Below are 15,029 nucleotides of genomic sequence, written 5' to 3'. Positions count from 1 at the left end.
AAAATAATACAATAAATATGTGTCCTTTAGCTGAATTTACCACTTGTTAACATTTTACCATATTTACTTTCACTCTGTATATAAAAACGTCAGGGCTTCCCTGGTGGCGCAGTGGTTGAGAGTCCGCCTGCCGATGCAGGGGACACGGGTTTGTGCCCCGGTCCGGGAGGATCCCACATGCCGCTGAGCCTGCACGTCTGGCGCCTGTGCTCCGCAACGGGAGAGGCCACAACAGTGAGAGGCCCGCATACTGCAAAAAGAAAACAAAAAAACACAAAATGTCATATATTTGTGTGTGTGTGTATATTTTATTTAATTTTTATTTTATTTATTTATTTTTTTTTTTGCGGTACACGGGCCTCTCACTGTTGTGGCCTCTCCCGTTGCGGAGCACAGGCTCCGGATGCGCAGGCTCAGTGGCAATGGCTCACAGGCCTAGCCGCTTCGCGGCATGTGGGATCCTCCCGGACCGGGGCACGAACCCATGTCCCCTGCATTGGCAGGCGGACTCTCAACTGCTGCGCCACCAGGGAAGCCCTATTTTATTTTTTTGGCCAGCCCATTTGAAGGATAGTTGAAGACATCGTGACACTTTAGCTGTAAATACTTCTCCTGTGTAACTATCATACCATTTTCCATACTAAAGCAATTTAACACTGACAGTAGTATTATTTAATACACAATCTATTCTAATTTTCCCAGTTGCCCCAAAACTGTCCGTTGTACCTTTAATCTTTCATTTTGTTTAGCTTTTTTTTTTTTACCCTAGATTCAATAAAGAGCAAACCTGCTGTGTAGTTGGCATGTCCCTTTAATCTCCTTGAATCTGCCTTTTTGGGGGAGAGAGTACTTTCATGACATCGACGTTTTTGAATTGTCTAGATAAGTCTTTTGTAGATCACTCTACAACTTAAATTTATCTGATTGCTTTTTCACGATTAGATTCGGGTTAAATATTTTGAGCAAGAATGCTACATTTGTGGTGAGGTGTCTCAGAACATATCAGGAAGTTCGTAGTGTCAGTTTGTATCGTTGTTGATGTTAAGCTTGATCACTTGAAAAATTTGTCAGAGTTCTCTCCTCTAAAGGTACCTTTTCTTTTGTACTTAATAAATAAAATCCATCTGTTTCTGGTATCTACAGTTATTTATGATTGCCTTTTGTTGGTTTGTTCAAACTCCATTTTAGATTCAGGAAGTAAATTCTATAGGCATACATTGGTGTTTTATGTAGGCTGTAATCGTCTAGCTAAGTCTTAGACGGCTAGGGGAAGAATTTTTCTGAGACTAAAGAGGGGTATTAAATGTTTACTATGTTTAAGGCCAATTGGGAAGAGCAAGGTCAAGCCTGAAAGAAGATAGCTCTTGAATATAATTATGAGGTAGAATTTTTTAAGGAAGAAGTTTTGGGTTTTTTTTAAATTTTTTGTGGTAAAAAAACACAAACTTTGCTATCTTAACCTTTTTTTTTTTTTTTTTTTGCGGTACGCGGGCCTCTCACAGCTGTGGCCCCTCCCACTGCGGAGCACAGGCTCCGGACGCCCAGGCCCAGCAGCCATGGCTCACGGGCCCAGCCGCTCCTCGGCATGTGGGATCCTCCCAGACCAGGGCACGAACCTGCGCCCCCTGCATTGGCAGGCGGACTCTCAGCCACTGCGCCACCAGGGAAGCCCTTAACCATTTTTAAGAGTACAGTTTGGTAGTGTTATGTATACTCACATTGTAGTGAATCTCTAGAACTTTTTCTGTCTTACAAAACTGAAACTCCATACCCATTAAACACTAATTTCCCCTCCTAAGGAAGTGTATCTCTCTTTTTCTTTCTTTTTTTTAATAGTTTTAAAAAATTAATTTATTTATTTTGGCTGCGCTGGGTCTTTGTTGGGGCTCTCGGGCTCTTTGTTGCAGTGCACAGGCTTCTCTAGTTGCAGTGCGCGGGCTCAGTAGTTGTGGTGTGTGGGCTTAGTTGCCATATGTGGGATCTTAGTTTGCCGACCAGGAATCGAACCTGGGCCCGCTGCATTGGGAGCGCAGAGTCTAAACCACTGGACCACCAGGGAAGTCCCGGAATAGTATTTCTGATTGAGTCTTTGACAAAGGCAGAATACAGTTTTCTTATTTTTATACTTTTGTCGAGCTCTGAAGGCAGAAGCAAACTAGTTATATTACTATATGCAGATGTTAATGAGTTAAATTCTAAGATGGGGAAATTATATAAATAGAATTAATATATTAATAGAATTACATCAGTGTTTATCAATAATTCTTAGAAATAATAATTCTTAGGAAGTCATTAATTGAAGAAATATTTAAGCACCTGTTGTTTACCAAGGAGATACAATGGTTGGCACTTCAGTCACCACTTTAAACAATCAGAAGTGTGATGAGTACAAAAAGACAAAGACAGGGTCTTAGGGAGGATATATATATCAGGCAAAGCTAACATGGTCTGGAGGTTCTCTTTTTTTTTAATTTAATTTAATTTAATGTTTTTTAAATTTATTTGTTGTTTATTTGGCTGCACCTGGTCTTAGTTGTGGCATGCAGAATCTAGTTTCCTGACCAGGGATCGAACCCAGGCCCCCTGCATTGGGAGGGCGGAGTCTTAGCCACTTGACCACCAGGGAAGTCGCGGTCTGGCGGTTCTTAGGTTCTTAAAGGCGTCTCTGAGGAAGCTGAGATTCAAAGAATAAATAGCAATTAACTGATCACATGGTGAGAGTGATGAGAGTATTGGTAGGAATAGCATGTGTAAAGGCCCTAAGGTGACTGAGAGCTCAGTATGTCCAGGGAACTAGAAGAAGAATATGGCTATAGAAGTAGAGATAGGATGTGGAAAGGCTGCAGAGGTGTACAGAATCCAGCTCACAGATACCTTGGTAAGGGTTTTGGACTTATTCTGTAAGTGGTAGGAAGCAATTAAATTAAGCAGGACAGTGATAGAAACAGATTTTTGTTTTGAGAAGGTCGCTGTAGCTGCAGTGTGAATAAGGAATGACAGGAGAGCAAGATGGGTTGTGGTAGCCCAGTGAGGGAGCTGTTATGATATCCAGAGGCAATGGTGGGTGGGCTTAAAGAGGTTGGAGTGCAAATCGAGATAACTGGAGACATTTAGGAAGTAGAATCAATAAGTTATGTTTATCAATAGAATATATGTGTGGAGAGGTGGGGGCTATGAACAAGAGGGAAATATTCCCAGATTTCTCGCTTAAGCACCTGATGGTTTTCAGGTGCTTAAGGGGTGGGAAATACTGGAGGATAAGCAGATTTTGGAAGAGGATTTAGGGATAGATGGAGTTTAGAGGCAATTGCAGGATGTCCAAGTAGAGATGTCAAGTTGGCAATTGGACAAATGAGTCTGGATCTCCAGAGAAGCCAACATTTAGGAATCATCAATGTATTGATGGCAGTTGGAGTTAAGAAAGTAGATGAGATTGTCCAGAGAGAGTGTGAAGAGAACATGTCAGAGGTTCTGGGACAGGCCTGAAGAGGCTAACAGGCTCAGGATGTAGGAAGATCAGCCAGAAGCATTGGGAAAATGAAGAGAAAGTTGTGTAATGGAAGCCAAGAGAAGTCTGTGTTTCCAGAGGGAGGAATGAGAGGTCCAGGGAGGGAGGGCTGAAAAAGTGTCTTTGAATTGAGCAGCCTAGAGGTCACCAGTGACCTTAACAAAAAGCTGTTTGAGTGGAATGGTAGAGGTAAACTCCAGGTTGGAATGGTTGAGGAGTAAAGGGAAACTGAAAAAGCGAGAGCAGCAGACTTCCACGGTTCACTCAGGAGAGTCTGCAGCGAGGGAGAAGGCAGAAGGTTGTGGTGGCTTCATGAGGTGGTAATGGGGTGTCTAGAGAGGACTTTTCTAAGGTGGGAGAAGCTTGAGTGGTGTCCTTACGGGTTGATGGGAAGGAGAAATGGGAGGAGCAGGGAGTCAGAGCTTATGTATCGGTGCTGGCCTTAGAACGAGGGTTAATTTGTTGACATGATAGTAAAGGGAGAAAGAATGGATATGCAGGCAAGAAGGATTATCAGTTTGGTACTAGAAAATTGAGGGCGTTGTCTCTATGAATTAAAAAGCGAGATCTTCAGATGAAAGTGAGGCTCATGATGGATAGGTTAGAGGTTTGAGGAGGATGAAGATCTGAAATTACTTCTTTGGCTAATTTGAGATGACCTGGCTGGGGTAACAGGATTTTCAGGTAGTGTTTAGGATTGGGGTATGGAATGGTACCAGTAGGGCTGGTTTAATGATTTTTTTTTCCCATAGCAATGCTCAACGTTCTAGGTTCAGGCACGGAGAAAGCAGAGATTTAGAATTTAGATTAAGAAAGAAAAAAAGAGACTATGGACTCTTAAATTGTAAAAATAGGACTATTTGATGAGGTGAATCCGAGAACCTACTGAGGTTTGAAAACAGGTGTGTGGGAGACTGAGCGAAGAGGAGATGCTGGAGCTAGTGATTTCAGAGGTGGGACAGATCCAGGTGCTGATAAGGTCCAGGGCATGACGGTCCATGAAGTGGAGAAGAGGGCAGAGGCAGGTGAGACGGGGGTGCAGAGGCCTTCAGTAGGTGCTGGAACTTTGAGTCATTGAAGGAAATTATCTGGGAATCCAAGCGCTGTCCGTATGTCCTGTGCTTTTTTCTAGATGTTTAACATTTCCCAGCTTTAGTTTATTTATCTGAAATACAGTAATAGTAATAATAACAAGACCTTACGTGATCTGTAAAACGATAATAATACTTTAACTTGAAGGCTTCTCGTAAGAATTAAATCAGTGGACCTAGCATAACATTTGGCACATAGCAAGAAAAGAAGTTTTTGAGGTAGTTATTGGTATTTTTCTGAACTTTAAAAGCATTTTATTATGTAAAATGTGTACACAGAAGGAGTCTAATATAATTGTTTCGGTTTCTATTCTTGCAAAACAAAGCACCCCCAAGTTTATTTTTATTGTTTCTCACCATTTCTGTGGATAAAGAATTCAGAGAGGCTCAGCCAGCTGGTTATGTCTCAGGGTCTCCCGTGGCTGCAGAGACTCTATCTGGAGCTAGAACATGTGGAGGATTGGGGCAGCGGGGCTGTGCTTGTCTGCCTACTTAGCTATCTGTATACCTATCATTTGATCTTGTCTGTTCCTTGCCTCCTGCCCCCCCAACGCCTTTCTCGTCTTGTCCGCTGAAGGCCTCTCACATGGCACCCTTTACAGGGTAGTGTGGGCTTGCTCAGAGTCGGGCAGCCTCAGGGTGGAAGGGTTCTTCCATGGCAGGTTAGGGCTGCAGCATGAGGATTGCAGGGAACAGGCTGAAGTGACACTGCTGTTCATTTTATGTTATGTTATGTTATAGTTGTGCTGGGTCTTAGTTGCAGTTCGTGGGCTCCTTAGTTGCAGCTCACCGGTTCCTTAGTCATGGCATGCAAACTCTTAGTTGCAGCATGCATGTGGGATCTAGTTCCCTGATCAGGGATGGAACCCGGGCCCCCTGCATTGGGAGCTTGGGCAGCACTGCTGTTCTTGACCTCAGGATTTGTAAAACATTACATCAAAGGGAGGAAAAAACAGCAGTCAAAACCAGCCACTCTTAACACACCCCAGCTCTGTCACCTGGGCGTGTGACTCTCCCCCAGGAGGCCGGGGGAGAGGCAGGTCCTGGGAGCAAGGATCTGCATCCTCCGGTCACCAGTCCACCCGGGGCCATGCTGGAGGGGGTGGCCTGGACTTGGACACTGAGGTCTAAGCTCTTTCTACAGCATATCTTCTAGCCTTGGAAGTGAGGTCACATAGCGTCAATTCCACTATTCTCTGTTGGTTGATTGCTCACTCAGGTCAGCCCAGATTTGAGAAGAGGAGTCATACATAGCCCCACCTCCCACTGAGAGGAGGGTTGAGAATTTACAAACATGCTTTTTAGAACGGTCACAATAATGAAACCCCATGTTTTTATCACCCAGTTTCAATAATTATCAACATTTTCACAGTTTTATTTATCCCCCACTTTTTTTTTCTTGGAGTGTTTTAATGCAAATCCCAGGCATTATATCATTTCAGCTATAAATACGTCCATATCTAATGAATAAAGACTTTTTATTTAGCATTACACAATGCCTTTATATACCTAACAAATAATAATTTATCTGATATCCAAACGTGTTCATATATTTGTAGTATGTAGTTGTATTATGATGTTTGACTATATCCATATTTAGCATTTTCATTTCTCATCTTTATAAATATTGTTCCTATATGAGGATCACATGTCATTTATTCACCTTTGTAACTTTTCTGAAATTCATGATTGCCAAATTTTTTTCATTTGCTAGCCCTCTTACAATTTTTTCTGCACTGTTTCCTCCAAGTTTTTTTTTTTTTCCTTTGTGTATGTATATGTGTGTATATGTGTTTGTTTGGGTCTGTATGTTATACTGCACTGAGAAATGCTATCTTTATAAAGTCATAATAACAGGACCTGGCATGTGGTAAGTCTTGACAGTTGAGAGCTGTTACTATTACTATTTCATGCTGGCAGCTTAAGAGTGAGGCTAATTGCATGTGTACAATACAGGCTACTTTGTTGAAGTGTGAGTGCCATTGTAAAGCAGTCATATGACCAGCTAAATTTTGAGCTAGAAAACTCCAAATATCTATTTCTGTAGATTCTTTTTGTTGAACCAATTCAGATTTTTCAGAAAAAGATCTTCAGACAACACCATGGGGCTGTCTGTCTAGCTGCTGGTCTTCTGACAGGGGCAGGGGCAGGGGCAGGGGCAGGAGGTTGAGCGACTGGACACAGACTTTGACCTTTTTTTCTGATGGAGTTGATCTTAACTGTTGTCTACAAACCTGGGGCTTCCCTCTCCTGGTTCAGTTTCACCAGAGGGTACATTGCTGGTCTCCTGCTGGTTGACAGGGTGGAGGGTATGTGGCGTTTTCGGACTTCTTATGCAGATTTTCAGATAATTTCTGTGTTTTGGCTCCCTGCTGTGGCCCTAATTTCTGTAGTTCAACACTTTGGTGCCTCTGGTTCATGGTCTTTGAGGTTCCACCAGACAAATATACTTCCTTCTCAATAGTGCACCTTTCTGCAAAACGTTAATTTTGACTTTGTGCCCTCTGCAGGGTCATTTACCATTCTCCACAAGTTTCTTCATAAATTTTGGTTCAAGATTACAGATAGTCAAGTATTTGTTAGCCTATACTGATAGAAATAAATGATTGAATAAATAAATGGGTGAGAATAGGCAACTCTCTGATGCAAAAGAATTTCAAATAATTTATGTGGTTGCATTGCCCTTAAGGAGGTGGAGTATAGCTCCCTATTTCTTAAATGTGAGCCAGACGTAAGTGACTTACTTCCAGAGAGTGTAGTATGGAAAGGGAGGGAAGAGTAACTTCAAAGTGAAAACCCTTTCAAACACCGTCTCAAACCTGGTAGTCAAGGTTCACTACAAGGTTCATCTACAACAATAAGTTGTGTTGACAGTATGTATCCTTGATAATGATATGATGAGAATGACACTTTACCTCTGTGGCCTTCTTCCCAAAAATGCTTTACTCTAGTCTAATTGTGACAAAAATATCAGACCAATCCCAGTTGAAGGACATTCTACAAAATACTGGGCCAGTAATCCTGAAAATTTTCCTTAATGACAGGAGAGGTGTATGAGGTGTACAGAGTTCTCGGAACTATCTTCGCACTAATTCTATAAATCTAAAACTTTATAAAATAAAAGGTTTATTTTTTAAAACTCACCCCATTTACAGTCAGCTATATTATTAAACCTGAGTTTTTATTCTGGGAATTCCTAATACTTGAATCTTTATAGGGATTTGTAGTTCTTAGGGCACCAGCTAGAGCTGACACGGAGAGACCCATGTTGGGTGGCCTTTGTCTTCTCTGGTAGTAAAATATGCATATATCAGCACCCCCCCCTCCACAAATATCTGTTTCCTTCAGTATCTCATATCAGTGTAGATACCTGTCTTTATTATAGAGCCATACTGAAGCCTATAGCCTAAGACAAGTGTTGATAGCTTTTTAAAGACCTCACGGAGATAAAGACTGATCCTCTTGTTGCAAATTCTTTGCCGTACTTCCAGGATAGGATGGGGGGGTTTGGGGTGAGGGAGTAGAGTACAGATAATTTCCTAGGTTCTTTGACCATGGAGTTTGTGTTCCTGTTTGTTGTTCTTGTTTTGTTTGTTTGTTTTTGTTTTGGAGGTGGGGTGGGGAGGAAATATTGCTGAAACACTTTTACTCAACTGTGTTGAAACTGGAAATCTCTTAATGGTTATTTTCTCCTCCTGTGGAGTTATAGTATGATGACCAAAATTACATTTTTTCACGAGTAGACTGTAACTGAAAAAAAGGATGATATTTATTTTATCTTAGCTAGTTTTCTTAACATTCTAAATTTCTTAGTATTCTTATGCATAGCAGCAAATCAGGTCTGTATCTTTAGGAAGTAGTTCTATAATGGGACTTCTTCTTGGCTCCCATTGTTTACAGTATCAAAGTGAATTATTTTTCATTTGTCAGAAATGTTTATCTGCTTCTATTCTATTCACTTACATGATCCCAAATGACATTTGTATAGTAACTTATTCTCCAGTAACTTGACATTTGAAAATATTAGTCTCCTACAAATTTGGAAATTTCAAAATATATTTTCTTGTCCAAGTTAATTTATAATATCACAATATGTAACTAATAATAATAACAAACATTTATTGGGCACTTATTGTGGATCAGTCACTGTTCTAGGAGCTTTGCATGTATTCACTTAACAGCCCTACTATTAAGTGCTACTGCAATATATATTTAACAAATGGAAAAACTGGAGCACAAAAACGAAATAACAGAGAGTGACAGAGCTGGCATTCAGACTCAAGTGGTCTGGCGTCAGACCTTTTTTTTTTTTTTTCCGCTGCCTTGGATCTTAGTTGTGGCATGCGGGATCTTTCGTTGCAGCGTGTGGGCTTCTCTTTAGTTGTGGCACATAGGCTTCTCTCTGGTTGTGGCACGTGGGCTCTGTAGTTGCGGCATGCGGGCTCTCTAGTTGTGGTGCATGGGCTTAGTTGCCCCACGGCATGTGGGATCTTAGTTCCCTGACCAGGGATCGAACTGGCGTCCTCTGCATTGCAAGATGGATTCTTAACCACTGGACCACCAGGGAAGTCCCTGGCATCAGACCTTTTGTCCTGAATATCTTTACTGCTTTTAAGTTTTATTCAGTAAATCTTACCAGAAATTGTTTAAGGTATTCCTTTAATAATAATAATTATCCAGAGTCCATATTTCATTGACACATACCATGTTGCCAGTTCAGTTGAGCAAAATTTTTCACACATAAGTACAAAGGATGAGCAGTAAATAAAGATGAAGTTGGAGAAATAACTGTCCTAATATAAAATCGGATATTAAAGTTTGTATCAGCATAACTTTTCGTGATGAATAAAATTAATGGTTGATTTTGAGTTTAGAGACTTTTTTATTGCTGGCAGATGTCCATTTAAACTACTCTAAAAGTAGAATTTACCTTATATCCTCATAAATCATTTGTCTTATTTTCCTCTATAATACTGTAAAATTCTTAAAGGCAGAATATTTTTTAAAAACCAATATTTTATTCTTCACAGAATTTAATAACGTTTCTAAAAAAGCAGATATGTGTATGTATTAACCCCTATTGGAATAAGGTAGGATATATTATAGCGATTTAGCATTTGCTGAATGAGTGAGCTATTTGATCTTACTACCTATTATGATACCACTGACAGAGAGGAAAGGCTTCAAATAAATATATTCCGTGACTTGTTTTTACTAGTAGGTTAGGAATCTGAATTTCTTTTCCTTGTCTTTTCTACAGAATACTTCAAACTTTGTGCAGAAAAGTAAGACTTCCCGAAACTTTTCATTTTCGTCACTTAGCACACCTAACACCGGGCTTTGTTGGTGCTGACCTGATGGCACTCTGCCGAGAGGCAGCCATGTGTGCAGTCAACAGGGTCTTAATGAAGCTGCAGGAGCAGCAGCAGAAGAATCCTGAGATTGAAGGTTTGCCCTCTGAAGGAGGCCAGGAAGAAAGGATTGGAACTGAACCCACTTCTAAAACACAGGTGCTTTCTCTATAGGTACCTTAAACTGTCATTTAAACATTTTTAATATGTGTTATCTTACAAGCAGGCAAGTGTCAATATAGTTGAGGTTTATGATTTTTTGTTTCATTGGCATTGTATCTTTAGAGTAATTATCAGTTACACCCAGAGTGTCTATAATTTCAAAAGTACAAGTTGTTTTACTTTTTTCAGTTGATTCTGAATAAATTCCTTTTACAATAATGATTATGAAATCTACAGCAGGTGTTGGCAAACTATGGCCCACCTGCTCACTGCCTGTTTTTGTAAACTAAAGTTATATTGGAGCACAGCCATGCTCCTTTATTTTTTATTTTATTTTTTAATACTTTTTTTTTTTCTTTTTGGTTGCGCCAGGTCTTAATTGCGGCTCGCGGGCTCCTCAGTTGTGGCATGTGAACTCTTAGTTGTGGCAGGCATGTGGGATCTAGTTCCCTGACCAGGATCCAACCTGGGCCCCCTGTGTTGAAGCGCAGAGTCTTAACCACTGTGCCACCAGGGAGGTCCCCATGCACCTTTATTGACGCGGAGTCTTTTTCTACTTTCACACTTCACAGCTGAATTCGCATAGACATCCATACAGCAGAAACCGCATGGCCCATAAAGCCTTTGGTGTTTACTCTAATACTTTACACAAAATGTTTTCCAGCTCTTATGAGAACACTGGCATTTTGTTATATTTCCAGGTTACCTTTTGGTTTGATATACTAAGATAGTCTGCTGATGCAACCATATCCTTGTCCCTAGCTGCAAATGGTGCTGGAGGACAGTGCTGAGAATGTGAGAGGGACATTTATTATCCAAGATCTGTTAAAATTTTGAGTTTTGTGAGTCATGAATACTCAGTATAACATTTATATAGCATTTTATAGCTGGCACAGGGCACTTTTACATATTATATAACTTGCTCCATATAACTTTGTTAAGTAAATATCATTACTTTTCCCATTTCATAATCAAAGAAACTAAGCTTAAGAGATTGTGACTTGCCCGAGGCCACACGACCTCTACTTTCCAGAGCAGGAACTTAGATCTAAGTCTTTTGTTTTCAAATCATTTGTTTGTTCCGTACTCATTTGGAACCACAATGATATCTGTTAAAAATAATAGTAAACTCATTCCTTTTATAATATTGCATATAAATTAGGCTTTTATAAGTTGAATTATTCAGAGTTACTTTCTACACCTGTTCTTTCATATTCCTCGCAAAGCAAGAAATCTGCCTTTGAAGTTCAAGATTCATTCGTACTAGGAAAATTGCCTGCTTTCTGTTTAGTTGATAAACTGTCACAGAGCCATATTATTAAATTAAACTGCCGCCAGAGTAACTTTGTTTTAATTTCGTCAAAATTCAGCTGTTTCATGAATATTTGTAAATGAAGAATGGAAGTAACATGATTGTTGAAATGAATATTTGCCAACTGCTTATGTTTGCTATAGCTAGCCCTAGTAGAGTAAATAAAAATCATTCTTCTATAGTTGATGATAGTCGATGTATTTTTGCTTGACTAAATCAAATAATCCATTTGGAGCAAAATAAGTGACCTCTGTCAATAGAGAAAATTATTTTAATGCATAGAAGTTCGTGTAGTTTACAGAAATATTGGAGTAATAATTTTTTAAAGTACAAACAATAACGTTTTCAACAAACTTTGTGGTTTTTCATTTTTTCCCCCTCATTTGTTCCCTTTCAGGATGAATTGCAAAGGCTCTTGGGGTTGCTGAGGAACCAAGATCCCCTCTCAGAGGAGCAGCTGCAAGGGCTGTGCCTTGAGTTGAATGATTTCATTGTTGCTCTATCCTCTGTCCAACCCTCTGCTAAAAGGGAAGGCTTTGTCACTGTCCCTAATGTGACATGGGCAGATATTGGTGCCCTGGAAGACATTAGAGAGGAGCTCACCATGGCAATATTGGTAGGTATATCTGCCGCTAACTGTTGTTGGCGTGTGTGATGGGTAAACGACCATGCGTGTGTACTAGGTTGTATGTCTAAATTGGCTTAACTGTATATTTTCTTTTATCTGTTGTATTATTATTAAGCCCCCAATGATGGTTTTTCATTCTTCTGAGATCTGCTTTAGATTTTTTCTTTTAGTTGTGCTTGAATTCTATGGCAGTGAGTTTAAAGAAGAAAAGAAAAGATTTTAGGTTTTAACCGAGAATAAATTATTTGAGAAATACTTTCTGAACTTGATCACGCTCATAAGGGTCAAAGCAGTTCTAATGCCCGTGAAACTTTGGATTTTCATTTACTCTTACTTTTCCACTTCCCTGATCATTTCATGGTTCATTAATGATGTATGATCCCTTTAGAGGTGTGTAACTACTGAAAGAGAAAATTCGTGGAGATGATAGTGAACAGGTGTCTCTTGCTTTTGATTACATAGAGTACCACTGCTTCTGATTTCTTAAAGGGGGCCATTGCTTAAAATCTTTATAACCTAGAAATCTAGGTTATAGATTTAGATTATAGATTTAGAAAATCTACGTTTTCTAATAATTGAGTTTAAAATGTTGAAATACTGTATCTAAAATGTTTTCAGAACTTACATTTAAGTATGAATTTTTCAAGAGCAGGGATTTTAAATTTATCACCACTTACCTCATGGTTGAAACAGAGGCAAGCAGTCTGTGCCAGGCACTGTTCTTATCTTCAGGCCTCACAATCAGTGTTGAAAATAGGCATCTAGAGATGATGTGAATATGCAGTAGGAAGTGGACATTTGTAACACATTGATGTTGGGATTGTTTTTTCCAGGCACCAGTACGTAACCCAGATCAGTTCAAAGCTCTTGGGTTGGAGACTCCAGCTGGAGTCCTCCTTGCTGGTCCCCCTGGCTGTGGGAAAACTCTGCTGGCAAAGGTATGGAATAATTCAACTGCATGTATTTTATTTCTTACTATCAGTTAGGATAACATGGATTTAACTTTAAATGTTACAGTGAGATATTTTTGCATATTTTCATATTATTAGAATTTCATTTTGGAAAGACTGACAATTTTCTTCAGGAAAGTTTCCCACTTTAATTTTAATTACACAAGGTATATCATTGCAAATTTGGAAAAGAAAATTTTAAATCTACCATAACCCCATTGATTTTAACACAGAAATTTTCATGTTTTCCGTGTATTATATTCTGAGTTTTTAATGAACATTATTGCATAGTTGTAGTTTATAGCTGACCTTGTTTCCTGCTTTGATATGGTTATTATTTATAAGTTAAGTATTTTACATTCCTTATTACAAATGTTATTTTGAAAAATTAGTTTTTTACAATAGAAAATATATATAAGCAAAAGGGAAAAGCATCACTTATAATCCTCTCACTATTGCCTGCTAGTAACCACTGTTTCATTTTGTTCTTAGTCCTTCCAGATGTTCTTTTGTACATATATATCAAGATAATATGAATAACTTTTATACATATATTTACAACTATAAGGTTTTTAAACATGCATTTCTCACTTATCAATATTTCTTGAACATCTTCCCATGTCAGTATATACAGATACACATCGGTATTTTTAATGCCTGTGTAGTATTCTGCCATAAAGATGCTCTATAATTGGGCTCCCCTGGTGGCGCAGTGGTTGAGAGTCCGCCTGCCAATGCAGGGGACACGGGTTCATGCCCTGGTCTGGGAAGATCCCACATGCCGCGGAGCAGCTGGGCCTGTGAGCCATGGCCACTGAGCCTGTGCGTCCAGAGCCTGTGCTCCGCAACGGGAGAGGCCACGACAGTGAGAGGCCCGCGTACCACAAAAAAAAAAAGATGCTCTATAATTTATGGAAATGATTCCCCTATTAAAACAACACTGCATGAAACAGTCGTGTGCTTACATTTTTGTACCTCGACGGGTAATTTTAATAGAATGCATTCCTAAATAATTTTTTAATAAAAAGAATGCATGTATTTAAAGCTTTTGATCCATTACCACTCGATCAAAATGATCCATTACCCAGTTACACTTGATCTGTTACCAAAGTGTCTTCCAAAAAGTCTGTACCAGTTTCATCCATATAGGGTATGAGTATCCATTTCCCCAACACCCCAGATTAGCAATAGCCATTAACATTGTTTTTAATATTTGACTAATAGGTAAAAATGGTTACCTTACAGTTTTTAAGTTATGTTTTAAAAGCTACTAGTGGGCTTTTAAAAATAATATGTGTTTATTGGCTTTTTTCTTTATGAATTGTCTGTTTGTATCCTTTGTTTTCTTAACATGCTTGTGATTTTCTTATTTATAATCACTCTTCATATAGTAAGATCTGTTACATTTGTAGTTTGTCAGTGTTTTTGGCATTCTTACTTTATTGATCATAGTTTTGACACTTTTGTTTTGGGGTTTTTTTCATATTTATGTGGGCGAATTTCTTAGTCTTTTGTGATTTTTTTCCTTTGGAATCATGCTTACTAGAACCATTTTTCTTGTCTGTATCTTATATTAGTCATCATTTTTAATGTCTGTATAATATTCCATCTATAATTTACTTAACCCTTATCAACTTTTAAAAATATTTGGATTGTGCTTCCCTGGTGGCGCAGTGGTTGAGAGTCCGCCTGCCGATGCAGGGGACATGGGTTCGTGCCCCGGACCAGGAAGATCCCACATACCGCGGAGCGGCTGGGCCCGTGAGTCATGGCTGCTGAGCCTGCGCGTCCGGAGCCTGTGCTCCGCAATGGGAGAGGCCACAACAGTGAGAGGCCCGCATACCGCAAAAAAAAAAAAATTTGGATTACTTGTAAATAAGAAATCAAAATTAATGGCATTTTTAATAAGTTTCACAGCAGCCGAATAATCTGCGGCTCCTCAGTAAATACCAAATATCCACAGTGCCATTTGCCCTATATAATATACATGTACATTTTAAAAAACATTTTTACTTATATTACTAAAT

General features: G+C 39.3%; 1 protein-coding gene across 5 annotated transcripts in view; it reads left to right on the top strand.

Annotated features, from left to right (window-relative positions):
• The window catches only part of NVL (nuclear VCP like), a 102,937-nt gene that overhangs the window by 26,400 nt on the left and 61,508 nt on the right, over positions 1–15,029 (top strand). For all 5 annotated transcript variants that reach the window (XR_003794407.1, XR_003794408.1, XM_029228328.1 and 2 more), the window contains exons 13-15: positions 9,860–10,109; positions 11,822–12,040; positions 12,886–12,990. Coding sequence is in view for 3 of the 5 variants with exons in the window: in XM_029228328.1 (XP_029084161.1) it covers positions 9,860–10,109; positions 11,822–12,040; positions 12,886–12,990 (574 nt within the window). In the remaining 2 variants the exon portion in view is untranslated. The remainder of the gene's footprint in view (positions 1–9,859; positions 10,110–11,821; positions 12,041–12,885; positions 12,991–15,029) is intronic.

This window comes from Monodon monoceros, unplaced genomic scaffold (assembly GCF_005190385.1).
Source record: "Monodon monoceros isolate NGI ecotype Baffin Bay Population unplaced genomic scaffold, NGI_Narwhal_1 Super_Scaffold_18, whole genome shotgun sequence".
Lineage (NCBI taxonomy): Eukaryota > Metazoa > Chordata > Mammalia > Artiodactyla > Monodontidae > Monodon > Monodon monoceros.
This window is presented reverse-complemented; position numbering and strand designations above follow the sequence as displayed.